The sequence below is a fragment of the Schistocerca americana genome, chromosome 11 (assembly GCF_021461395.2).
Source record: "Schistocerca americana isolate TAMUIC-IGC-003095 chromosome 11, iqSchAmer2.1, whole genome shotgun sequence".
Taxonomy (NCBI): domain Eukaryota; kingdom Metazoa; phylum Arthropoda; class Insecta; order Orthoptera; family Acrididae; genus Schistocerca; species Schistocerca americana.
In genome coordinates this window covers 115824122-115850985 of record NC_060129.1, presented here as the reverse complement: position 1 = coordinate 115850985, position 26864 = coordinate 115824122, and the positions used below count along the sequence as shown (strand labels likewise).

General features: G+C 44.9%; 1 protein-coding gene across 3 annotated transcripts; it reads left to right on the top strand.

The window, feature by feature from the left end:
• Positions 1-455: 455 nt before the first annotated feature.
• Positions 456-21944, top strand: LOC124553633 (male-specific lethal 1 homolog). 3 transcript variants are annotated; one of them, XM_047127499.1, is made up of 8 exons: positions 456-790; positions 886-1175; positions 3433-3606; positions 9156-9618; positions 11007-11269; positions 13622-13746; positions 18652-18882; positions 21467-21944. In XM_047127499.1, the coding sequence occupies exons 2-8, from the start codon at positions 900-902 to the stop codon at positions 21612-21614; spliced, it is 1680 nt and encodes a 559-aa protein (XP_046983455.1). In that variant the 5' UTR covers positions 456-790; positions 886-899; the 3' UTR covers positions 21615-21944. The 3 variants fall into 3 exon arrangements, with proteins under 3 accessions (XP_046983455.1, XP_046983454.1, XP_046983456.1); XM_047127498.1 differs by having other exon boundaries at positions 456-1175; XM_047127500.1 differs by lacking the exons at positions 456-790; positions 886-1175 and adding an exon at positions 1286-2441.
• Positions 21945-26864: the final 4920 nt, after the last annotated feature.

Sequence of the window (26864 nt, the reverse complement as noted above, 5' to 3'; positions counted from 1 at the left end):
GTATGGTATTCATATAAGGTCTCCTGAATTTGTAAGTGCACTGTTTCATCAACCATCATGGTACACATTATACTCGCATCCAGCACATCGTTACGTCTTATTTCCGTTCCGAACTTTGTCACTTGGGGGATATCTATAGTAGAGGTAGAGAGAGAGAGAGAGAGATCCATAAAACAGTACCTTTAACAATAAGTAATTAAACAGCGCTTCTCTTGTGCACCAGTAGTACATTTACGGTGATATTAATCTAAATTCAAGATATAAACGGTATGTGCAACTTTTATGTAACGGCACAGAGAAAGTGAACCGGCGTAGTTGGTTTGACCTGAGCACATTGACATTTGAAAAACGCGCCAATGTTCAGTGTGAACAAGATGGCGGTTTTTGTGACTGCGGCTGTGTGGTAGGAGTAGGCAACACTGCCGAATCTGCTACCCTCTGGCGGCGGTCAGACAAACTGTTCAGTTTTCAATATGTCGGATGCACCGTAATTAGTAATATGAAGAAGATTACTGGTGGTTTAACCACTGCATTATGGTGTAGAATATAAAAATTAAGTTCTCGTGAAAGTGCCAGTACAAGCAGTGTTCGTTTTATTATAGTTATTAATACCTGAACGGTCAAATGCGACGCAACTGATGTGTACGTGTTGCCACCTAGCGGTAATGTGTGTTAGTAGTTAAAGTTTGTAGGCAGTCAGACCGATTGAGGTGCGACTTAATCGATGAACAGACGTTTAGTATTTTTCATGTGGGCCACGCTGTATTCGAAGTGTTGCGAAAAGGATCGGGTGGGTAGGCCTGCTACATGATAATAGTGTGAAGATGTCAAATCCTCTGCCAATGTTGAACGGCGATAAGACTGCTGTCGGTGATTTTTCGACAGATCCATCCGTGAACATGGTCGCTGCCATACGCGATCATATCTCGTGTACGAAGCCCGTTCAAGTGGACAATTTTGTTACTGAAGACACCAAAGCTGGTATAATATATCCCTGTGATTTCGACCATATGTATGCGAGTTTGACTGAGGGAACTGTTGTCCAAAGGGAAAATCTGGAAGTCAAACATTTGAAGGATCTTTTGCTGTTGCACCTCGATCTCATACAACAACAATCGGAACAATTGGTAACGAAGGATAAACAAATTTCATCGTTGCGTCAAGAAAATGAAACGGTGAGTTACAATGATACTTGTTAAATTACATAATTTTTAACTTTTTTTTGTTTCAATTGTGAAAATGGAAGCATCCTTCCGCTGTTTCTCTTCCGCAGTTCTGCGAGTTGCCTATAGAGACCGTTGCTGTAGCTGCCGTACCAGTCGTTACGCGCTCTAAATCCCACGACAAACGTTTGTTATGATCGCTATATAAATGAGGGGGCGTGTGAATTGTACTTTTCATTAGAGGCGGAATCCCGATGATGACCTAAATGCACTAGTTTTGCTTTCGATAGCGCGGTGAAATTGTTTACATTATGGCTACCAGTTCAGTCATTAGCTGAAAATGTTTTGGAAGTGGAAATTGGCTTTGTTTTGTTTCGAATGCATTACATTAGATTTTGTTTTTATTTCGGTTAACGGTAGTGTGTTGTAAAATGACTGGAAGCTAACCATCAGCACATTGTTTATGTTTTTGTTTTAGTTCCTATTAAGTTATTAGCGTCTCGTGTTGCATCTTCATTTTCCCGCTTATAAGTGCATCCGTAACTGATAGTACCGCTTGAAGGTATTGAGATTACTTGGTTTAAGATGGAATTGTAGGCAAACTTACCGCGTATACTTCACTACAGATTAATTGGGAAATCAGAATTTAAAATGGTTCTTTTGTTCACACATCCTGTACATTGTTGCTTTCCGTTTATTGTTCTTTTCAGCAGCGAAACACCGATCAGAAACATACTAGATTTCAGTTTTTATTGAGTTCCATTTTTGCTGTTGGTACTTAGTTGTGATAGTTTTTAGGCTTAAAACAGAAAATGTAATTTGGGCGGGAACACATTTGTTTACAATGACAGTTCATAGATTTGTTTTGAATTAAAATTAGATTAATGATTACTCGGCTAGCATGAGCATAGCAGTGAAAGTATTTGGAGACAAGTGCTCAGGAATCTAACACTGACTTGCAATTCCATTACCTCCAAGCATTGGACACCCATTGCACATTTTGGTCCCTTGCTTTCCGCCAGACTTTATTTTCGAAGTAAATTGAAAACTGTCGCAAATTGGATAAAGGCGAGTGTGCAATATGTATTCAACTTTCTCAGGCAACCACCAAATGCGAACTTTTACATTGAACACCTTTTAACTACAGATAACATAAAAGCAACAGTGTGAAATACACAATTTGTATACGTACTCAGCATGTCAGCTTTACTGGTTGGAAGATATAATAAACGATTATCAGACTGGCGTATCACACCTGGGGCACTGTACACATACAATGTAAGTGTTGTTCATTTGACTAATACTTGTCAGTTGTCATATACATGCATGTTAATTGTATAGATGTTACAGTATCCAGCCAGCCCCGATTGCCTTTTCACTCGCAAGTCTAATGCACGTATGAAAATTTGCCATCCAGAATTTATTACAGGAATATTCGTGTGATCCTCTTGAACAACACAGTTATTAGGTGTATATGGAAAAGACTCCAGTGGCGGGCGTTGTCACAGCTTCGTAATTGAGGTGATGGGAACATGTAGGAGACGTGATATCAGTGAGCAGTCAGATACTAGTTTCATATCTTACAACTTGCAGCTTTGTTCAATAAATGTAATGTAATGTGCAATATTAACCAACAAAAACCATTTTCATTAGGTTTCTGTAATTAGCTACAGCCTATTGCAGTATTTGTTATTCCTGTTAAAGGTACATGTGGACCTTCTCTGGGAGGCGACAGTGTGAATCTTACTTATTTGAGGGGTCTTCGAATATCTGTTGTGGTGGCACCATTCGATGCAATGTGCAGACAATGGTGTGTGCAGGTAACCACACCCCCTTTTGGCTTTTATTGGCAGATTGACCTGTGATGCAGTCAGAGGCCTACGTTAAAAGGTGACAGTTTAGTCATGGGTTGCCAAAGGCAGTGAAAATAATTGTGACATGGTAATAATGGTAAAAAGCTGCAGTGTTGACGACATTCCATAGTTAATACATGACAAATGAATACATTTATATTAGTTTATCCACCTCAACTTTTTACAGAATCTGTCGATGTTAACATTTGCATAATTTAAGTATGATTTCTTTATTTATTATGTAGATTGCAGTAAAAAATGTTGTATTATATTACACAGAAACATCCAATAATTATAGTGGCGAACATTTTGGTTTGGGTACATACATCTCCAGTGGAAAATATGAAAAAAGAGGGACAGTGCGACTTAACAACGCTCAGGTGTTAATTTATTGAAGAAAGACTTTCTGTTTACAGCTCCGGCAAAGGTTGGAGCGCATGGACCGTCGTGTTAACCTTCACAAACAACGAGATGGGTTAATGCCACCTGTAGATAATATTGCTGAGCGTTCCCCTCCTGTGCCATCATTTGAAAGTACATTTGTCGTTCCCAAGTTGGAACCAAATGTGCTGCCTTCCTCGCCAGAATCGGTGAGTATTGCTGTTACTTAATCCTAATTGTATGTCCACCCTTAAGTAAGGTTCCACTGCTCTTTCTCTCCACCAACCCCCGCCGTGCCCCCAATCTGTGCTGCCAAATTCATTGTTTCACACACTGCGAGGTAATCAATGTTCGACACTTACGTGAAGCTGCACGTACATTGACGGTTGGTTAATTTCATTAATGAGGTTTTATTACAGGCTGTAGGTGACATCAAGGAAGAAAATAAGTTTAGGGCCCTGTTTGTCCAGATATATCACGAATTATCTGTTTATGTTGGACCTAACAGCCAGCTTGATTTGCTACAAATTAAACTGGCAACAACTGTATTTATAATCTAGGTTGCCACAAATATTTGACTTTTTTCCAGATACAAGGTGTCTTCAAAAAAGATGGATCTTCACATAAAATATCTTTATTCTCACTTTACTGTATTTTAAGCACTGTCCCCTCAAAGTTGTTCCCTTTTCTGGCAGTACACCATTCTCCATGTTTCTTCCATTTTTAGAATGCCTCCTGGAATACACTTTCTGACACAAACCCGGGTCTCTTTGTCATGCTGTTCTGAATCTCCTCTGTCCTTTTAATGTGGTTTTAAGTTTCGGAAATATAAAGTCTACTGGGGCTATATTCAGAGCAGAGGGTGGATGGGTTAAATCAGATGTCTGATGTTTTGCCAGATAGCTGGAGACAAGGAGCAATATGTGGGCCGAAGTATTGTTGTGACACGACGTCCTCCCTGCTCTCTCCCCCTCCCTACCTGCTCTCTCCCTCCCTCCCTCCCTGCTCACCGCTCTGCCTCCCTGCTCACCGCTCTGCCTCCCTGCTCACCGCTCTGCCTCCCTGCTCCCCCCCTCCCTCCTTGCTCCCCCTCCCTCCTTGCTCTCGCCCCTCCCCTCCCACGCTGCTCTCTCCCTCCCTCCCTCCCACGCTGCTCTCTCTCTCTCTCTCTCTCTCTCTCTCTCTCTCTCTCTCTCTCTCCCCCCCCCCCCCACCACCCTCCCACACTGCTCTCTCTCCCCCCCCCCCACCGCCCTCCCACACTGCTCTCTCTCTCTCCCCCCCACCGCCCTCCCACACTGCTCTCTCTCTCTCCCCCCCACCGCCCTCCCACACTGCTCTCTCTCTCCCCCCTCATCCCCCCTCCCACACTGCTCTCTCTCTCCCCCCCATCCCCCCTCCCACACTGCTCTCTCTCTCTCTCCCCCCTCCCACACTGCTCTCTCTCTCCCCCCCCATCCCCCCTCCCACACTGCTCTCTTCCCCCCCACCCCCTCCCACGCTGCTCTCTCTCACTCCCCCCTCCCACACTGCTCTCTCCCCCCCACCCCCTCCCACGCTGCTCTCTCTCACTCCCCCCTCCCACCGCCCTCCCACACTGCTCTCTCCCCCCCCATCCCCCCTCCCACACCGCTCTCTCTCCCCCCCCATCCCCCCTCCCACACTGCTCTCTCTCCCACCCCCTCCCACGCTGCTCTCTCTCCCACCCCCTCCCACGCTGCTCTCTCTCACTCCCCCCTCCCACCGCCCTCCCACACTGCTCTCTCCCCCCCATCCCCCCTCCCACACCGCTCTCTCTCCCCCCCCCCATCCCCCCTCCCACACTGCTCTCTCTCCCCCCCCATCCCCCCTCCCACACTGCTCTCTCTCCCCCCCCATCCCCCCTCCCACACTGCTCTCTCTCCCCCCCATCCCCCCTCCCACACTGCTCTCTCTCCCCCCCCATCCCCCCTCCCCACACTGCTCTCTCTCCCACCCCCTCCCACGCTGCTCTCTCTCTCTCTCTCCCACCCGCTCCCATGCTGCTCTCTCTCTCTCTCTCTCTCTCCCACCCGCTCCCATGCTGCTCTCTCTCTCTCTCTCTCTCCCACCCGCTCCCATGCTGCTCTCTCTCTCTCTCCCACCCCCTCCCACGCTGCTCTCTCTCTCTCTCTCCCACCCCCTCCCACGCTGCTCTCTCTCTCTCTCTCTCTCTCTCTCTCTCTCTCTCTCTCTCTCTCTCTCTCTCTCTCTCTCCCCCTCTCCCCCCCCCACCGCCCTCCCACACTGCTCTCTCCCCCCCCCCACCGCCCTCCCACACTGCTCTCTCTCTCTCTCCCCCCCACCCCCTCCCAGACTGCTCTCTTTCCCCCCCACCCCCCTCCCAGACTGCTCTCTCTCCCCCCCCCTCCCACACTGCTCTCTCTCCCCCCCCTCCCACACTGCTCTCTCTCTCTCTCTCTCCCCTCCCACACTGCTCTCTCTCTCTCCCCCCCTCCCACACTGCTCTCTCTCTCTCCCCCCCTCCCACACTGCTCTCTCTCCCCCCCCTCCCACACTGCTCTCTCTCTCTCTCTCTCCCCCCCTCCCACACTGCTCTCTCTCTCTCTCTCTCCCCCCCCCTCCCACACTGCTCTCTCTCTCTCTCTCTCTCTCTCTCTCTCTCTCTCTCTCTCTCTCTCTCTCCCCCCCCCCCGCCCCTCTCCCACGCTGCTCTCTCTCTCTCCCCCCCCGCCCCTCTCCCACGCTGCTCTCTCTCTCCCCCCCCCCCCGCCCCTCTCCCACGCTGCTCTCTCTCTCCCCCCCCTCCCATGCTGCTCTCTCCCCCCTCACCTCCCTCCCACGCTCCTCTTTCCCCCCCACCTCCCTCCCACGCTCCTCTTTCCCCCCCCCCACCTCCCTCCCACGCTCCTCTTTCCCCCCCCCCACCTCCCTCCCACGCTGCTCTCTTCCCCCCCCACCTCCCTCCCGCGCTGCTCTCTCCCCCCCCCACCTCTCTCACTCCCACACTGCTCTCTCTCCCCCCACCTCCCTCACTCCCACACTGCTCTCTCTCCCCCCCACCTCCCTCACTCCCACACTGCTCTCTCCCCCCCACCTCCCTCACTCCCACACTGCTCTCTCCCCCCCACCTCCCTCACTCCCACACTGCTCTCTCCCCCCCACCTCCCTCACTCCCACACTGCTCTCTCCCCCCCACCTCCCTCACTCCCACACTGCTCTCTCCCCCACACCGCTCCTCCCTCACTCCCACACTGCTCTCTCCCCCACACCGCTCCTCCCTCACTCCCACACTGCTCTCTCCCCCACACCGCTCCTCCCTCACTCCCACACTGCTCTCTCCCCCACACCGCTCCTCCCTCCCTCCCACACTGCTCTCTCCCCCACACCGCTCCTCCCTCCCTCCCACACTGCTCTCTCCCCCACACCGCTCCTCCCTCCCTCCCACACTGCTCTCTCCCCCACACCGCTCCTCCCTCCCTCCCACACTGCTCTCTCCCCCACACCGCTCCTCCCTCCCTCCCACACTGCTCTCTCCCCCACACCGCTCCTCCCTCCCTCCCACACTGCTCTCTCCCCCACACCGCTCCTCCCTCCCTCCCACACTGCTCTCTCCCCCACACCGCTCCTCCCTCCCTCCCACACTGCTCTCTCCCCCACACCGCTCCTCCCTCCCTCCCACACTGCTCTCTCCCCCACACCGCTCCTCCCTCCCTCCCACACTGCTCTCTCCCCCACACCGCTCCTCCCTCCCTCCCACACTGCTCTCTCCCCCCCTCCTCCCTCCCTCCCACACTGCTCTCTCCCCCCTCCTCCCTCCCTCCCACACTGCTCTCTCCCCCCCTCCTCCCTCCCTCCCACACTGCTATCTCCCCCCCTCCTCCCTCCCTCCCACACTGCTCTCTCCCCCCCTCCTCCCTCCCTCCCACACTGCTCTCTCCCCCCCACCTCCCTCCCACACTGCTCTCTCCCCCCCCACCTCCCTCCCCCCCCACCTCCCTCCCACACTGCTCTCTCCCCCCCACCTCCCTCCCACACTGCTCTCTCCCCCCCACCTCCCTCCCACACTGCTCTCTCCCCCCCACCTCCCTCCCACACTGCTCTCTCCCCCCCACCTCCCTCCCACACTGCTCTCTCCCCCCCACCTCCCTCCCACACTGCTCTCTCCCCCCCACCTCCCTCCCACACTGCTCCCCCCCCACCTCCCTCCCACACTGCTCTCTCCCCCCCTCCTCCCTCCCTCCCTCCCACACTGCTCTCTCCCCCCCTCCTCCCTCCCTCCCACACTGCTCTCTCCCCCCCTCCTCCCTCCCTCCCACTCTGCTCTCTCCCCCCCTCCTCCCTCCCTCCCACTCTGCTCTCTCTCCCCCCCTCCTCCCTCCCTCCCACTCTGCTCTCTCTCCCCCCCACCTCCCTCCCTCCCACTCTGCTCTCTCTCTCTCCCCCCCCATTGCTCTCTCCCCCCCTCGTCCTCGCTTTCCGTCTCCCCCTCCCTGCACTCTCTTTCCCTCTCCCCTTCTCACAAGTCTCCCAACTCTCCCCTTATCAGCCACCACACTGTGTGGCAGAGGGTCTCTTGTTCCGTTGCCGATCATTTCTTATTCAGTGCCTCCTGAAAATGGAGCTAAGTGTCTGTCTGCTTTAGTAAGAATCCTGATTTTTCTTGCCTTGCCTTTGGAGTCCATAAGCAAGATGTATCGTTGTTGCAGTAGAATCATTCTCAATCAGTTGCGAATGCTAGTTCTCTAAACATTCGCAATAATGTTTTCCGAAAATGTACTCTTTCTTGTAGGGATTTGTATTTTTGATGGAGTATTTCAAAATAATTGTGTTTATTAAATTAATTGGCGAGAAATTCAGCAGCCTGTCTGAATGGGATTACTGGGACTAGGATACCTCCAGTCTGCTTTGACCAGTGACATCATCACTGCGCCGAAGACCACTATTTCGTGCATATCCAAGATGGCCCCCAAAACATCAATCATAACACCCGCAAAAATACGATTCTGTGTGAACCTATACAGTGACTAAACCTGATGAAATTAGCAGGACAGTCATGAGAAAAAAAAGAGTTACTTGGGTGAAGGCAGAGTGATATTGAGTGAACATGAGCAGTGATGAGTTAGATTGGACAATGTGGATGAACCCATGAGACAAGTTTTCAATAAACATCATTTCCCAATTAAATCATGGTGCAAGGTAGGTGGGTCAATATTTATTAATAATAGAGTCACACAATTGCTATATTAAATAAACATTGAACCAGCTGCCATCTTCCATAATTTAACTAAAAGTATTGATGCACTTAGTGGTTATGCAGGCACCTAAGAGTGAAGTTTAAATGTATGACATCTGTTTCGCGTGAAACATTCTGCACAATATATTCCATTGTGCCACCTCATAATTTCATACACTCCACATCGTGATAACGGTAGCACACTAAATGACAATGCAACTGAACCAAATGCATTGTGGTTAGTGCAATGAAGGGCAATATGTAAATTAAAGAAAATGCCAGGACAGATCATTTGATTTCATTCCATGTCCTTCCCTGACTGGATCTTGTGCTTCATCGCTAACAAAAGGGTACAAGATAAATTGCATGATCTGCAAGTATCTTGTTATGTAATTATATCACATTAAAAGTATGCCTCTCTCCTTGCCACAGCGCAGTAAGTTTTGTGCTATCCAAATGATATTTTATCTTTCACACAGTGTCGAAGCTACTATTTTCCTCATTCATAAGAGTCATGGCTTCGTTCTCTTACCTGTTTTACAGGTGGTGTCGGCACCGGTCCCAGCTGTTCGGCAACATTTCTACCGCCCAGGTACGCCCTTCCCAGGCAGAATAGAGTACCGTGAAGAACCGAGATACTCGCCACCGCTACAGCACCGTGAAGTCGCGGCGAGAGAGAATGGGGTGCCCAGTGCAAATGCTACACTCGCGGTGGCGCCTCCCGCTGCCTGCGAGGCAGAGGGGGAGCCGCCAAAGCGGAGGAGGACGGACGAGGGCGAACCTTCACCGAGAGTGCCCTCGCCCACAGGGCATCCGTCATCTCTCGGTGCGGAGCGTGTATCAGACGCTGCACTCGACTCCGACGGAGCGACGCCGCATCGCGATAGTTCCGAGACCTCTCACACAGACGACTGTCAGCGTATGGGCCGGGGCACAGCTGCGTGGGTGTCATGTGCTGGGAGGCGACGACGACGTCTCCACTTTCGCCATGGACGCTCAAATGAGAGTACGGGATTTGCTTGTCTTCAGCTAACACACTTTGTTCCTCATGATCTTAATGGCTAGTCACAAAATTTTTGGATGTCTGGTACACATTGAAATTGGTACATCCTATTTATGAAATGGAGGTGGCGTGTGCTGTTGTGCTCAGGCACCTTTAGCAGCATGTTGCGCACCTGTGACATTGGTATTTCAACAGTATGTACCAGGGCTCCAGACATGTACTACAAAACAGACTAAGAATTAATGTGTGACTTTACTTTTTGGAGGTGATACTTAAAATTTTTATGAATATCCCATTTATCAATTACAATTACATATACGGAGACAGCTGAGATGAGAAACCTTCATGACAATCTGTCCATATTGTTCATAAAAAGGATTTGATTTGGAAAGCTCAAAAATTGAGATAATTACATAACTTTTTCAGAGTTAGATCCGTTTATGAAATTTTCATATATATATTATTGAACAACTAACATTGGGCACAGATCCAATTGTAAGTTGCCTCTCTAGTGGCTTCCAGAAGCAACAAAAATTTGATTTTCAGTATTTCAAACAGTTATTGGCTGAAGTTAAAATGCTGTCATAATCTACCAATTAAGATCCATAACCTTACACTAAAAGTTTAGCGCAATAAGTTGAAGTATTGTATTCAAAAATTGTATTTCTGTTTTGTCGTTCCAACATTTCTTCGTTTAAGTATTTTATGGATTGGTTTTTTTCTGTAGTATATGGCCCTGGTAAAGTTATTGTTGGTTACTGAGTGGTGAATATGTGATTACTGTCCACGCAAACTTAAGTTCACACTCGGCGCGGTGGCTGATGCGAGCGAAGGTAAATGGGAAATGCCTTTATAGTTTTTTAGTGGTTCCAGAAAATATGAACAGCTATGGTCACGAATAACATTTTTAAGCCAGAATTTTATATCCTTTGCCCATTCCCGAAACATACTGTGACATACACTGTAACTAATTTCGAAAGGATGCTACCTGTTAGTAGTACACACTATACATTTTCTTCTTGCTCTAAATTATAGTGTTGCTATGTACTAATGCTGAAAGATGTATGTTGATTGCAGAATCACTTTAAAATGGGTAAAAGGCCAAAGTAGGTATAGTGGGTCAGGAAGGAATTGAAATACATCAAATGGCAAAAGCTGTCTCATTTGGACGATTGACCATATTCTCAATAGTTCTGATGTATATGCCACCATTTGATGTAAGTTATATAAAGTGTTGTTATTTGGTAGTGTGTATTGACCTTTATACTGGTTGTGCCAATCTGTAGATTGATTGCGATATTCGACTTCACGTGCCAGTCTCGCCTCATGGCTAAAACTGAAAGTCCTAATTTTGCAAGCCCATGCAGCAATGGGATTACTCTCTGTTGCAGGCGAGAGCTCGGCTGTGTCGCAACCTCACTCGCCTACCCGCAGCGGGTCGGGCGATTCGCGGCACCCGAGTCGCGGACGGGGACGGCGGGCACTTCGCGTTCAACACAGGGGCCGCACGGCAGGGGGGAGGAGACGGCGCAGGTCTGGGGATGCGTTCAAGGATGTCCTGTCCACAGACAGAGCATACTGGACAACAATTGGAGAGCTGTCATCTGCGCTCAGATTGCACGAAGGCCTCGGCACGGACTGCACCACTGTGGAGGTGAGTTACCGCGTCTGCACCCTCGGCTGACATTTTGTTGCCCTGATCTAAGTGGCCCCTCAGAAAACCTGTCGACAGCTTTAATAACTGTCTTGTCATCACTTGCTGTATTTGATTATAGCTTGCTAATCTTTTCACTTTGATTATATCGGAGAGGTGTTGTGCATCACATATATTCATTGTCAAGTGACAAGTGTTGTAAAAGAGTCCAATTACAGTTGCATTACTGCCGGAAATGTTTCAGCACTTGTGTGTTTCTTTCCTGCACACGGCCATCGTGGACAGAATCGATAGAGTTCATAGTCCTCCAATTCGTCTCACACTGTGGTCTCTGGGTAATGGAAACATTTCATTCATTGCTCGTCTTCCTTCCTGCTTATTTGTAGACTCGGTAGTTTTCATATTTTTTCAATATCTTACTGTCAGCAGTCAAATTGTTTCCTATTCCAGTCGCAGATGGAACAACGAAAAAACTACTGTCAATATACTTCTGTACAAGCCCTAATTTTTCTTACCTTGTCTTCGCAGTTCTGGCAAGAGATGTACATTGGCAGCTGTAGAATTGTTCTGCAGTCAGCTGCAAATGCCTGTCCTCCAAATATTCCAGTTACACGAAGCTTCTCTGTAACATTTGTGTGATGATTGAATCTACCAGTAACAGAATGCTTCTGAATTACTTTGATGCTGAATTACTTTAATGTTGTCCTTTAATCCGACCTGGTGAGAATCCCAAATGCTCTAGCAGTACTCAAGATTGGTTTGCCTAAGTGTTCTGTATTTGGAAACCTTGTAGATGAGCTTCACTTTCTGAAAATTATCATAATAAAGCAAAGTCGACCATTCTTCTTTCCTGCTACTGTTCTTCTGTGCTCATTCAGTTACACGTTTACGCCTAGATATTTAATCGACGTGACTGTGTCAAGCAGCACACCACCGATACTGTATTCGAACATCACAGGGTTATTTTCCTATTCATCTGTATTAACTTCTACATTTAGAGCAATTGTACCAAATAGACTTTCAATCAATGTCTTGTATTCTCCCAGTCTCACAACGACGATACTACAGCATCATTAGCAAATGGTCCCAGATTGCTACTCACCCCTTCATAACGTCATACATATGTAAGTACATGCTCAAAAGAAATGCCTCCAAATTTTTTATTCTATTCTCGATATCAATTGAGATTACAAATCGTGCATATTACCCAGTCTACCACACTTCACTGACGCAAGTTGCAACCATCTGCTGCTAGAGGGCTCCGAATTGTAGCATGTAATATGACAATGTGTTACATAACTGTCAGTGCATGAGAAACGATTTGCTGTATCTGAGTTTATAGCCGTCCACACATGGTGCACCCTCTCTTTCACCTCGACAGTGCCAGACCTTAACATGAGCACTGAGTCATCTGCAACGATCCGAAGCCTTGGGTTCACTGTCATCGGTCATCCTCCATATAATCACCACTTGGCCCCATCCGATTTTCATGTTTCCAAAACTTAAAGAACATCTTTGAGCACTTCACTTTGATGGCGATGAGGCGGTGCAAGCTGAGGTGGGGTAGTGGCTGCGTCAACAAAGTCAAACATTGTAAGTGATTGTATCAACAAACTGGTCTCTCGTTGAGAGAAATGTGTTTGTTGCCAGGGTGACTTACGTTAAGAAATAAATATATAGATATCGAGAATAAAGATGTAGAACATCAGTAATGTTTGTTTTTATTTAAGCTTTGAGTTTTTACATAACAAATTTGGAGGCATTGCTTCTCAGCATACACTCATATACACACAGGAGCAGTGCTATCACACTTCCCTGGGACACTCCTGAAGATACCCTTGTCTAGGGTGGGGTGATGGTTTGAAATTATTTTGGTGTGGGCAATCAGTTCAACTCTTGTAGCCTCATCTGTTATCATTATCAGTATAGCAGTAGTGATAGTTCATCAGTGTTTAGAAGACAAAAGCTGTTCCACTTAAATGGCACAATCACTAGGGTGGTTATGCTCTCGACTTGTTAGGATAGCAAAAATGTATTTACCTGTCGTGGTTAAACTATTAATACCCAATAACGAGCAACAAATACTTGTAGCAAGTGTAATCTCAATTGTATATTCTTGATTGTATATGGTACAAAATGTAGTCATTACTTGTGCAGCCTCGTTATAATGAGGAATCACATCTTTGGTTTACCTTGTTCATTCATTAAATATGACTATAATCAACACAGACAGGTAACTTCTTTCATTACCGTTACAGAAGCATTTGGTGCAGAACATATTGAATAGTATGTTAGGTGTGTTTTGTAAATAACCGAGAAATGTTACAATGAATTTGTAAATATTGTTTAAAGGTCCCTAGTTGGAGGCACAAGGTTTACACAAGCTGCTACGCAATGGAGGGCACAGAGAACTTGGATGACGAGGTTTTCAGCAAACGTCATCAGCGTTATGAGAGTGACGAACGACGCCGGAAAAGGTGAGTGTGCTTGGGCACTAAGGTGATAGTATTGGAGGAACCCTAGTTGTGGAATCTCTCTGAAAGACTGTAGTTAAATCTGTATTTGCCCATGTCTGAGGAAAAAAAATTCAGCTGTTTTTATGGGGTGATCACCCCCAATCGCTATTTCCTTAGGAATTAGTAATTTTCTGCCAGTATGTTCTCCCTTACTTGCAGGGCCCCTTTCTTAAGGCATCTGGGGCACATCTTTTGTCCATTCACATTTGCCACATTTCATAATCATACTGTTTGAAGTGGACATGTGGCTTATGCTTTTCTGGACAGAGTGGTAATATTTGCTGGCAGAGCTGATAAGACTAGCTGACATTACACATAGTTTCATTATAAACTTATGCTTTCTATTCATAATATAGAGTGTAATGTTCACATAGTAAAAAGCTTTTTGTGTGACTATGTTTTGTAAACCCATGTCCCTATAAAAGCTGTGTAGGATGTTGACCTAAGACTGCCAAAGTTACAATAGTTTTTTCTTCTGTAATGTTCCTTCCATGTTGAACTTCCCACCTACCCTCCAATTTCTCCTTCCACCATCCAATCTTGTCTTAATATCTGCCCAATTATCATATCTCCTTGATTCCATATGTTCTTTAGTAGGCAGTTTTGTCCATCAACTCATTTCAGGGTCTCTTCAGTTATTACTTGACAAGCCATCTCAAAAATCTTCAGAGGTCTCCTGCAGTACCATGATTCATGGGGTTCTTATTGTTACATTTCTGTTGCCCCATTGTTAATATTTCACTCTGATACGGAACTGTGCTACAAACATAGCTTGTGAAACTTTTTCTGATTTCAAGGTTGGTTTGTTGGTTTAAAGAAGGGAGAAAGGGACCAAACTGCTTGGTCATCAGTCCCTAACCAATTTTTCATTGGGATCGTAGCTGTAATTTCTTCCTTGCTACTGAGATGGCATAATTCGTTCATTGCCTCAAGTTTCTTGTCTATGTTTATCATTCAGCCATCCAACCAGAGCATTGCATTCACGTAGTGAGCGAGTAGGCTGCTGTCATTCCCCATTACTCACTATCCGTGCAGCAGAGGAAACCTGATTGTTAGTTACGCCACAACACAGCACAAGGCTTACAGAATAGAATCGAGCGCACACACACTTCAACTTTACACGTTTGTATGCCTTTGCAAGTCTCACAAGTGGCTGTATCATTAGTTGAGATAGTGTCTGGCAGCTTCCACTGAGCTGTTCAAGGTTTATTCAGCCTTTCTGTTGTACAGTGCAGTCAAGTGAACAATGTGTGAGCTTGGGTATGCAATTGCAGTACTCTACTTCGAATATGTGCGCCACCAGTACATCACCATACCCTGCTTTCCTTTTTGTTTATGTGCGTATTATAGCCACATGTCTTTTGTGTTGCACACAGTTATATTCACATTTAATATTGGGTTTTTCATCAGCAAATTATATTGCACCAATTTTCTGTCAGAAAAACAAACTTCCACTTCCAAATAGTCCTCTATTACTTTCATTATTTTTTAATTATAAACATTAAATCTTAGCTTCATCTTCTGTTCAGTGAGAGCAAACTCCTCACCATTGCTCCACATAGAGAGACTAATTTACCACTCTATTCTTCTGGTTGATGCCACACTGCCCAAGGATTTTAACATTTTATTCTAATGATGGTCGGGATGGAATAACAATAATACTATGAAAAGGATATATTACTACTCACAACATAGTGGAGGCAAAAAGTTAAGCGCCGGCTGCTGTGACAGAGCGGTTCTAGGCACTTTAGTCCAGAACCGCACTGCTGCTACGGTCGCAGGTTCGAATCCTGCCTCGGGCATGGATGTGTATGATGTTCTTAGGTTAGTTAGGTTTAAGTAGTTCTAAGTAGGGGACTGATGACCTCAGATGTTAAGTCCCATAGTGATTTGAGCCAGAAAGTTAAGCTTTCGTCCAAAAGGCCACCACACACACACACACACACAGACACACAGTCTCTGGCCATTGTGACCTGTCTGTGGGCTGGAACAGCATCTTAACATCAGTAGCAATCTGGGGTGGGATTAACTGGGTGGCATGGGCACAGGGGGTGGGGGAGGGTGATATTGGAGTAGGAGTGGGTGAAGGTGTGCTGCCTGCGAGAGCCTGAGATCTTGCTGGAGTGTGGTGAGAACGGGACAGGTCTGCTAGGTGCAGAGTCGGGGCACTGTATTGGGGGGGGGGGGGCAGAGAAGGGAAAAATACTAGTAAGTGCATTGGTGGAATAGAAGGCGTGTGTGTAGTGCTGGAGTGGGACCAGGGAATGGGGTAAATTAGCAGATGACTGGAATCAGTGAAAGTTGAGGCCAGAGGGTTACAGGAGCGGAAGATGTATTGAAACGAGACTTCCCACCTATGCAATTCAGAAAAGTTGGTATTGGTAGGAGGGATCCATATGGTGCAGGCTGTGAAGTGGTCATCAAAGTGAAGCACAGCATGTCCAGTGACTGGTGATCCGGCTGTCTTTTTGGCCACAGCTCTGTGGTGGCCTTTCTTGTGGACAGACAGCTTGTTGGCTGTCATGACCACTTAGAAAAAGCAAGACGGTGGTTGCAGCTAAGTTTGTTGATCACGTGGCTGCTTTCATACTAACTCTGAGCACCTACTCCAGTTCTGTCATTATATCATTAAAGGCAGGACTAAATGTGAAAGCAGTCATGTAATCTACAAATTAAGCCACAACCACTGTGCTGCTCTCTACGAGCGAATGACGACTTGAAGAGCTGTCTGTCCACACGAACAGCCACCGGCTAACTGTGGCCGAGCGATAACTGGCACCCGGCTGCTGAACGTGTTTCCCGACCCACTGTGCTTCTCTTCAGTAACAGCTTGTGCTGTCTGGATCCTTTCCACCGACATCAGCTTTTATAAATGGCACAGGTGGGCAATCTCCTTACAATGTATCCTTTCTTCTTTCCTCCACCTGTCAGTCACCTTCCTCCATCTACTCCACCACTGTACGCGACTTCATTCTGCCAACTCGCCCACTAGTCTTTCCCCCTCCTTTATTTCTCTCCTCTCCCCTGTCTCCAGCACAGCATTCAAACTCTGCACCAACCAGTTCTATCCTGTCTCATGCCTGCTCTTGCTAGCAGCAATAGTCTCTTTCACCCATCCTTAGCCTGCTATCTCTCCTCTTCCCCATCCCATGCCTCCTTACCCACAGTACCCATCCCAGATAGCTGCTCATATCAGGTGCTGTTCCAAACCACTGCCAGGCCAGAGACGGTGGCGATGGGTGAGTTGTGCTTGTGTGTGTGTGTGTGTGTGTGTGTGTGTGTGTGTGTGTGTCCTATTTCTGAAGAAGGCCTTTTGGCCGAAAGCTAAAATATTTAGTAGTCTTTTTCATTGTGCCTGTCCGCGACTCGGCATTTCCTCTGTATGGTGAATAGCAGTGTATCATTTCCGAAACCTTTATCCTTGTTTCATGTAACTAAAAGCATTCTCTGAATCTATAATAGAGTTGCTGTAAGATTCCCGATAGTTGAGGTGGGCTGGACGCAGCAGCTCCGGGTGGCTACTGCAACAGATTACATTACACGATTTTGTAAACGTCTGTATGACAATGGGTCAGTGTTGCCAGAGCTCTATATGACTTCTGTTTTTGCCTGCGCTCAACTTAAACTGATTCAACAATAGAGATGTGATGTTTGCTTTTTATTTCTTAAATGAGTCTCGTGCTATTAGCTGTGGTGCTAGAAATTCTCTTCAGTGCCCCGTGCCCCTGCTTCTCCTAAACATTTCCCAGTCTTACTTGCAGTTTTATTACTTCCCTTATCTGATTAAAAGTGTGTTCAAGTATATCGTAGACGCGTGTGATGTAAGAGCGACAGCACAGAATTTTTCACATTTGTTCCCCTTGTTGTAAGCAGAAGAATGATGGTGTAATGCAAATGTTACTGTAATGAAACTTCTAAGCACACTTTTCGATTAATGTGCAACAAAGATATTGGTAATCATTTGTAGCATCCAGCCACTTTTAATCTTGTGTAACACACTTCAGAAACATGTTTTGAGAGATAGTACTCTCATTGTAAAGTTATCAACGAACAGCACATGTGGTTATAACATTAAAAACCCTTAACAACACATTTGCAGTATCCGTTGGACTTGGGTCCTCTTCTTGTGCTAAAATCATCCATTTCTGTCCATAACAGGCCCATTGTGCAGCAGGCGTTGTCATCATGAGTTGCAGACACAGTGTGTCCATTTGACACTGAACACTGATGTTGTGTTACAGATGATGAGCTGCTGTGCCCGAGCTACTGCCTGAATCTCGACATCATTTCCATTCTGCACCTGGTTTCCCTTACTTCCGGCATTCTTACTGGCAGACTGATGTCCGTGGTTGTCATCTCTGGCTAGCACAGTGACAAAGTACCAAATACTTATAATGAGGAGTCCACATTAAAATAAATCCTGTAGGGTGCTAAAGAATTTCGTGTTGTCATATTCCATTTGGATTTTAAGAACACTACTGTATTAATTTTCATGAGTGGTTGTTTACAACTTTTCCAGTGAGTCATGTTTTCTTTCTTTTCTTTTAAATCTTCTTCCATTTCCTTTCAGGGGTGACCCATTTTGTACACTCAGTTAAATACTGCTAACTGGCCGTATTTTCTCATTGTGGATGTGTCTTTGTGTTCCTTGTATCAGACCAAATTTTTTCTCCCTGTTTGTCCAATATACTTTGCATTACAGGATACATATTGTCTTTTACATTTTAAAAACCACGAGGTTGAGGGTGTTTAAAATCGCATGATTAAGGAGACAGAGAGGTAAAAAGCTTGCCACAAATAAGAATGGGACAAAGTACATCGAGGAAAGTGCTGCAAATGACAGTAGACATTATTCTGTTTTGACAGGTGGGACGTGCAGCGTATCCGTGAGCAGCGCCACGTGGAAAAGTTGAGGCAGCAGGAGGCGGCACGCGCTGTGTCCGCCCCCATCGGTCGCGCGTCTGGCGGGCACCGCCGCAGCGACGACAATCCCCTCGCATCTCTGTGGCCGTCACCGGAGGATGTCACTTATGTGGAGATTGGCGAAAAGCTGCCTGTTGCTGCTTTTGGAGCCCCTGTTATCAACTTCCACCCCAAGTAAGTTGTCTCCCATTGAGGTCTCAATTTCCATGCTGTAATGTAGGCCAGTTGTTCAGGAGTAGTCTAAATATTTCTAGTATGTAGTACTAGCGGAGCGGACCTTCTGTGAGGTGACAAAGGCAGTGGGAAATATGGCAAGCACCCAGTCTTCAGGTAGCAGATTATCCATTTATAATAAGGTGATTTTTGAAAATCTAAAAAACGAGCCTAAAGTATTCATCTCTGATTAGAACAAATATTTTCCGTCCTAATATACTTTAAGGCGTGTGACTCACGTTTTCCTGCCGGAAGACAATGCAAACCCCCAATTGTACTGTTGGACATCTCTGTAACATTTTCCTTTTTTTCCCATTCCTTCCTTAGTTAAATGTAGGGACTGTCCTGTCTCTTTGTCTACGATAAAGGTTATGATAAAAGATTACAGTTTCTGTAAATACTTCTTTCCTGTAAATGTTAGCCTCAAATGACTGTATGGCGTCCTTGAGCCTAAAGACCCCTGTAAACAATCAAATTATTTGTCAGATCATATGGCAGTGTGCAGCATTGTTTGATGTGCTTGTCAAATGTGTGCTGTGTTTGACATGTTTGATGGAAATTTTAATTGACAACTGATTTCACAGGTTGTTAGACATTGTTGTTGGTTTATTACTATACATGTTCAGTTGTATAATTAGTTTCCACATCTATGGAAACTATGATCAAGAGTGGTGGAATTAACAAAATATTAGAGGTGTTCCGCTTCTTTCCCTGCCATATAACACAGGAAGACGTCAAAAGAAAGTAAATCAGTATTGTATTCTCAACATACAACTGGGAGTGTTTAGAATGGAAAAATAAAAGCTATTTGTTTCTTCCACAGGTTATGTATATTTCCATTAGATTTTTCATGTGTACAGTTCTGTCTTAATTTCATCCATTCTGTGGACAGAGGTTTTGTTTTCTTCTTTATATGTATTTATAAAGTCAATGTAAAAGATTCTTCATTTACATTGGTAGCCGTTCCCACTAGCATCAGAATGATGTCAGATACTGTGTGATAGCTGCTTCAGAAGTGAGGTGAATTTGACAAACATTGTTTGAACATCTGCACACTTCTTTGATGATAAACCCATGGATAGCAAGCAGCAAATTTGATCATTAACATAGGTCATAAATGTAAAGCTCTACCTACTGACCCTGACAGGCCATTCAGGACCAGCTGGCCACCATGTCAACTTCTGCTAATGTTAGCATTCTGATTTAGTGAGGAAGGGCACGGGCTAAGCACATAACTCTCCCAGCCATTAGGGGCTTCCCAGACCGTGGAGCTGCTACTTTTCACTCAAGTTGCTCCTCAGTTGGCACCATGAGCTAGAGTTCAGTCCGTTCCGAACCTTCCACCAAAGAAAAACCCCTGGTAGTACTTAGGAATCGAACTCGGGTCTTGTACTTAGCACTCTTGTACTAACTTTTAACAAGTAGAAACTGTTTGCCTTGAGTCAGTGCAACTGAAGGCATGCAACTACCTGGACTTCATTCGTCCAATATTTAAGGATGAGAACACGTAATTTAAAACCTTCACGAATTTTTGTGTTTCGCTGTACCCTCCACAAAATGATGAAAAAAGTTTGATTGCTCACTACATTAAGCTGTTTGCGCAGTAAAACTTGATCCTCAGGTATGACATTGTAATTTATTACTTCCTCACTACCGACTCTATTCACAACACAGTTTACAGATAGTATCCACATAAACCACTGAATGTATCTGCAAAATTATGTCGTCGTACAACACACAGTTCAGGAGATATGGTGTCAAACCTTGAGATACTTGAAAAACTTCCTTGTGCTTAAAATGGAGTGCAAATCATCCAGACTATATTTAATCAGAAGTTGTTTGTTATATATAGTTCAATTCTTTAAAAATAAGCAGTGGTTTACTAGTAATAACTAGCGAGCAAGTCTGTCATATTTACAATTGATCTCGAACCATTTGCTTTGCCAACAAAGCCCTTTGATTGTGTTTCTATATCTGTCTGTCATCCTGGAATAGATTTTGTTTGCAGTATAAAAGATCTTATTTATGTATCAGATGGCTGAAAAGTAAAGGTATTTACATTGACATTATGTCTTCCACATGTAGATCTGACTTCCGTACATAGCAATAACTAAAGCTCAAAAGGAGTTCAAAATTTGTTCTGCTCACTCATTTTTGCTTTTTGAATGACACTTTGTCCTCCGCAAATAACATTTCAGTGCATATTTGCTGCATCCGGAATGATTTCTAGAAGAAATCCATTTTTGTGAGCTAAAGACTATTCCCCCACAGTTAATCTTGAAAATTTTGCCAAGAGAAGTTGTGATTGTACGTGGGAACGTTTTCATTGCCTGTGGAAATGCCGCTTTACTGTTGGCTTAATACTTCAAGGAGAGTACCTCACAAGTCTTCTGTTACTGGGATTATGCAGTGTTCCACATGCAGTTTGGAGAGCTGTACCTAATGTAAATGCTTTTCAGTGAGACCGCAGAAAATCTCTTTATTTATAAAAATCGTAATAGTGCAACACTCGATGACCTTATTCCCTTCATCTTTCCTGTTACAGTGAGTTCTCACTACCGTGGAAGTGGCGGCCGGGTGTCCCGGAGAAGATGTTGCGTAGGAGACACCACGGGCCCTACACGAACAGAGACGGAGTGCCGCACCAGGGCTGCGATGGCGAGGGCGGAGGTGGAGGCGGCACAAAGCGCTAAGGCCAGGCGCGGAGCTGTCACTACGGCTCGCCAGAGATCTCAGTTCGCGCACCCGGCTGCGGCTGTGGGTGCGGAACCTACACCACCCGTCCCGTGGGGGGCGCCCGACTGTTATCGGACTAGCTTTAACTGGTGACAAAATGAACTGTGGACTCTCGATTCGGAACACTGTGAAAAAAATTATAAAAATTATATGTGTGTTTGTGTGTGTGAGGACAGAATGAGTGGATGTATACTTTTGTTTGAATGCGGGTACAAAATGTTGCACACTTTAACAATATTTGTGATCAAAGAATAGTGGAAAGTTAATAAATTCTTCCTTTGTATATATTTTAGCGTCCCGTTTATCTTGTCTGTACTTTAAACAGCACTCGGATTGCTATTCATTAGTGTGCATTATCTATGAGACAAGAAACCTTGTAGTTTGATTTAAATACCGGGTGATCAAAAAGTCAGTATAAATTTGAAAACTTAATAAACCACGGAATAATGTAGATAGAGGGGTAAAAATTGACACACATGCTTGGAATGACATGGGGTTTCATTATAACTATCCCATATTGCTAGACGCGTGAAAGATCTCTTGCGCGTGTCATTTGGTGATGACCGTGTGCTCAGCCGCCACTTTCATCATGCTTGGCCTCGCACGTCCTCAGACTTCAGTCCGTGCGATTATTGGCTTTGGGGTTACCTGAAGTCGCAAGTGTATCGTGATGGGCCAACATCTCTAGGGATGCTGAAAGACAACATCCGACGCCAATACCTGACCATAACTCCGGACATGCTTTACAGTGCTGTTCACAACATTATTCCTCAACTACAGCTATTGTTGGGGAATGATGGTGGACACATTGAGAATTTCCTGTAAAGAACATCATCTTTGCTTTGTCTTACTTTGTTATGCTAATTATTGCTATTCTGATCAGATGAAGCGCCATCTGTCGGACATTTTTTGAACTCCCCCCCCCCCCCCCCCCCCCTCGCCCCCCTAATAAAACCCCGTATTATTCCAAGCATGTGTATCAATTTGTACCTCTCTATCTACATTATTCCATGATTTATTCAGTTTTCAATTTTAAACTAATTTTTTTGTTCACCCAGTACTTCTTGTTCTTTACAAAATGTTACCCGAGTGCAAGCATTAGTCTAATTTATTTACAGTGGTGACTCGTTAGGAAAATCACTAATTCTGACACGTGAGGTATGTGTGTTGTTAGTCTTTCAGGATGGCATGCCTGAATAAAATCTGCCCAGTTTACAAGCTGTGTCACTTCGGGTAAAACACTCGAGCTTTCAATAGCTGTTTGTGCTGTTGTCGTCAGGAGTAAGAAACCACCGACCGGTGGCTTTTTATCTCCCAATAATGATATCTGAGACAGTTTTTGGTAGCTTGACTGTTTTATTACTAGTGACACAGCTTGTAACCTGAGGAGATCTTAGTCTCTCTGGAGCGAACTCAACTGTTTGTTGAAGTCAAGAAATGTATAAAGTCATATTGGTACAAATCTCTGAGAGACTTTCCTTCAGAAAAAACTGTCACCCTCACACAGGATGTGTTTCTCACTTGCAAAGCACACTAGACATGGTGTCGGTCGTAGTTGCTGTTTGCTCTGAAATGACCTGTTACATCTCATTCTGATTTGCGACCATAGCGCTGTAGTGGCAGTTCTTTGCTGCATCTGCTGTGCAAGTCACAATTTGTTTGCAAAAACAGATGCATGTAAAATAGTTGCGTTAACCCTATTTGCAATTGGCAAAGAAGAGTGAAAAAAATTGTGAAGAGGATTCTGGACTCGTCGTCGGCTTGAAGAGAGAATTGCTAGCAGGGGAACACAAACAACATGATACTGTACGATATGAGGGGGGATCAAATACAAATGGGATTTTTTTTCCTGAACATCAACAGTTGGTAGGACTGGCCCCGTGCTTCTGCTATGCTTAGGCGGGACCGTTACAAGTGAGGAGAGCATGCTGTTAGATATTTCCCGCTGTTTTGTCAGTAACGCTCATGGTGTCTGAGCAACATTGAACAAAGCATAATTATCAAATTTCTTGCTCGTGAGGGAGTTACAGCAGCGGAAATTTGACAAATATTGACTGCACAGTTCGGTGATAAAACATTACCAAGGATGCGTGTGTTTGTCAGGCATAAATAGTTCACGGAAGGACAAGAACATGTGGAAAAATCCGCAACATTATCGCCGTCCGCGGACCAGGCAAAACATTTGTGCGGTTAAAGGCATTGATGTCGATCGACGGGTGAGAGTATCAGAATTGCACAAAGAAGTCTGAATCAGTTATGGGAGCTGTCAAGCAATCATGACAAACCACCTACAGTTCCATAAAGTGTGTTCCAGGTGGGTCCCTAAACTTTTGACTGAAAATCTGAAGTTGAGACGTTTGGAGGTCTGTCGGAGGTTTACAGCAAGGTTTGCAGAAGAAAGCGCATTTTTGAGTTGGATCGTCACCTGTGACGAAACGTGGGTTCACCACTGCAGTCCAGAATCCAAACAAGCCAGTAAGGAGTGGCGGAGGAAAGAGGAGGGAGCACCAGTGAAAGGCAAGGCTGTTTTTTTTTCCAAATCATTGAGGCATTTTGCTGATTGATTTTTTGCATGGGCGACGCACAGTTAATGCTGCTGACTACTGCAAACTGTTGGACAAGGCAAATCGGCACAAAAGGCGTGACCAATCGATTGGACATGTCATCCTCTTCCACGACAATGTTTGACCCCATACTGCAGCTCTGTCTCCAAGCTACAGGAAATGCGCTGGACCAAACTTGATCATCCTCCTTACAGCCTGGACTTATCCCCTGCAATTTCCATTTATTCGGACAGCTTAAAGAAGCTCTAAGAGGATGACAATTTGAAGATGACGAGACTGTGGAAGACATTGTGCGCAACTGGCTAGCGACACGACCTAGTCCTTTTTATGATGAGGACATCAAAAAGTTGCCCGTATGCTGAGACAAATGCATTTCCAAAGCAGGAGTCTGTGGAAAAATAAATTATAATTGCCTTGAGTTTTTCAATAAATGAATTTAAATAAACAATAAAATCCCATTTACATTTGATCTGCCCTAATATACACTAGTAGAAGTTATTTATTAACTCAATTGAATCTCCATTGCATTTATTAAAGTATAGTGTCTAATATTAGTTTGCACATGCATAATATCCACATTTTCGATTTTGTATTTACTTCCATCTTTCTGTACGAAAGTGCTTAATCACAAGTGTTTCAAGATCAGGATTCGTTTCGCAATTTCATTTGAATGGAAGCAGAAGTTGTTTTCAGAGTTGCTCACTGTAATTGAAAAAGATTTTTACCAGCTAGATACAAACATGAGGCAGTGCATAAATCCATGAAAAATGTGTATATATTTTACACAAATAGCAAAATCTTCCCATTTGTAACTTGTGTTTACTTTCTGGTGTTGATTGATAGTCACGTTAAAATTTCCGGCTACTGGGAAAACATTCCAGTTGTTGGCCTTTGTAATAAGAATTGCAACAAATACATTATTTACAGTAAGTATTGTCGACTGTTAAAGATAGCGGAAGTTTCATATCAGTGCACACTCCGCTGCAGAGCGAATATTTCATTCTGAAAACATCCCCCAGGCTGTGGCTAAGCCACGCCTCCGCAGTATCCTTTCTTCCAGGAGTGCCAGTTCTGCAAGGTTCGCAGGAGAGCTTCTGGGAGGTGGGAGACGAGATACTGGCACAATTGAAGCCGTGAGGACAGGGCGCGCGAGCTGTGTTTGGGTAGCTCAGATGGTAGAGCACTTGCCCACGAAAGCAAAGGTCCCGAGTTCGAGTCGCGGTCCGGCACACAGTTATAATCTGCCAGGAAGCTTCATATTGGCGCACACTCTGCTGCAGAGTGAAAATTTCATTCTGGAATGTGGAAGAAGTTTTAAGCAGATCTGCCAACATTCTTAATAACTGCTTACAATGCTATCATTACACTGTAGCTTCAACGTGGCTGCAGCACTTCTATTACATAGCATACATCAGGTAACAACTGTCTATAAACATCATTATTTGATATTGAAGTGTGACACATTGTACCAAACATGACATGCTTTTTAACAGGATTAATATTGCGCTGTAGCACTGAGCAGTATACTTTCATAGCATACCAGTTATAACACTAAAAGCATTACATACGGGAAGCCTTCAACTATCATTATGTAGTTTCCCGTTGTAATAAACATAATGTTGTACATAAAATGGTGCGTCCTCAAGAGATTCTCAATGCTCTGATGGTTTGAATATGTTTATATTCATACCACATTCTGCACAAAAAAAAAAAAAAGCTTTAACTCCATACGATATAGCTGCTTGTGGCATGAAACTGATGTACGTCACTGGCCATGTACGTCTCCACAAGGCAAAAATCTGTTCGTGCTTCACAGTGTAGTGGAACGTGGAATTTCCTACTGTGATGTTACCAGCTCCTCATCCCTGTACATTTTCATGTACCGTGAGAGGGCTGCTTAAGGGAGATTCTAAGAACTGCGTTGAATGTTGACCTATTTGATACTGTGTTGCAGTTACGTATAGCACCCACAGACATCACAAAGCTGTGTAATTGTCTGTGTGTTCTCAGGCTCAAAGTCTGTTTACTATTGCACAATTGTGAATGCAACAATGTATGCAAGAGAATTTGTGTCGTATCTGTGAATCCATCATAAATACAAAAGCAAAGGTGGAATTTTTAATTTTATAAAATATATAAATATGGATTTGTATTTGAACACATTTCGTAGATCACCACCAATCATTCAATTTCCAGTTCTAAACACTGTACAAAATACAACAGAAATGTTACCTGCAATTTTAAATTTCTAATGAAATAAAATTTAATAATTTGAAAAAAAAAGATGCAAATAACTGTTATGAAAATAGTTCAGTGATATGTCTCTATTGAGATGTTTCGTAGCACTGGGTTGAGGAAATCCTGCACCTTGTGAACAATCTGTTCCCCAGAACGTATGTTCAGTTTACCTCGTAAATAAACTGCGGTTGCTGTTCTTATAGTTAATCACTTCTGTGATCCTCCCATGCAGTCATGGTGCCATGAAGTTGGATGTATTCATCTTGTTCTGACAAGGGTGCTGGAAAAGAGCTTTAATCTGTCCAAATTATAAAATAACGTAAACAATTTAGCGTCGACTCTTCTGTACATTATGCACAATGTTATCATTGCACATTTTTGGTTAGAATAGTTGGTGAACAGATC

Bases quoted from the DNA above. Each gene is read 5' to 3' on its own strand.
- LOC124553633 (XM_047127498.1), top strand. From the start codon at position 825: ATGTCAAATCCTCTGCCAATGTTGAACGGCGATAAGACTGCTGTCGGT. The intron at 3,607-9,155 runs GTGAGTATTGCT...CCTGTTTTACAG, and splicing joins TGCCTTCCTCGCCAGAATCG to GTGGTGTCGGCACCGGTCCC. The intron at 13,747-18,651 runs GTGAGTGTGCTT...CTGTTTTGACAG, and splicing joins GACGAACGACGCCGGAAAAG to GTGGGACGTGCAGCGTATCC.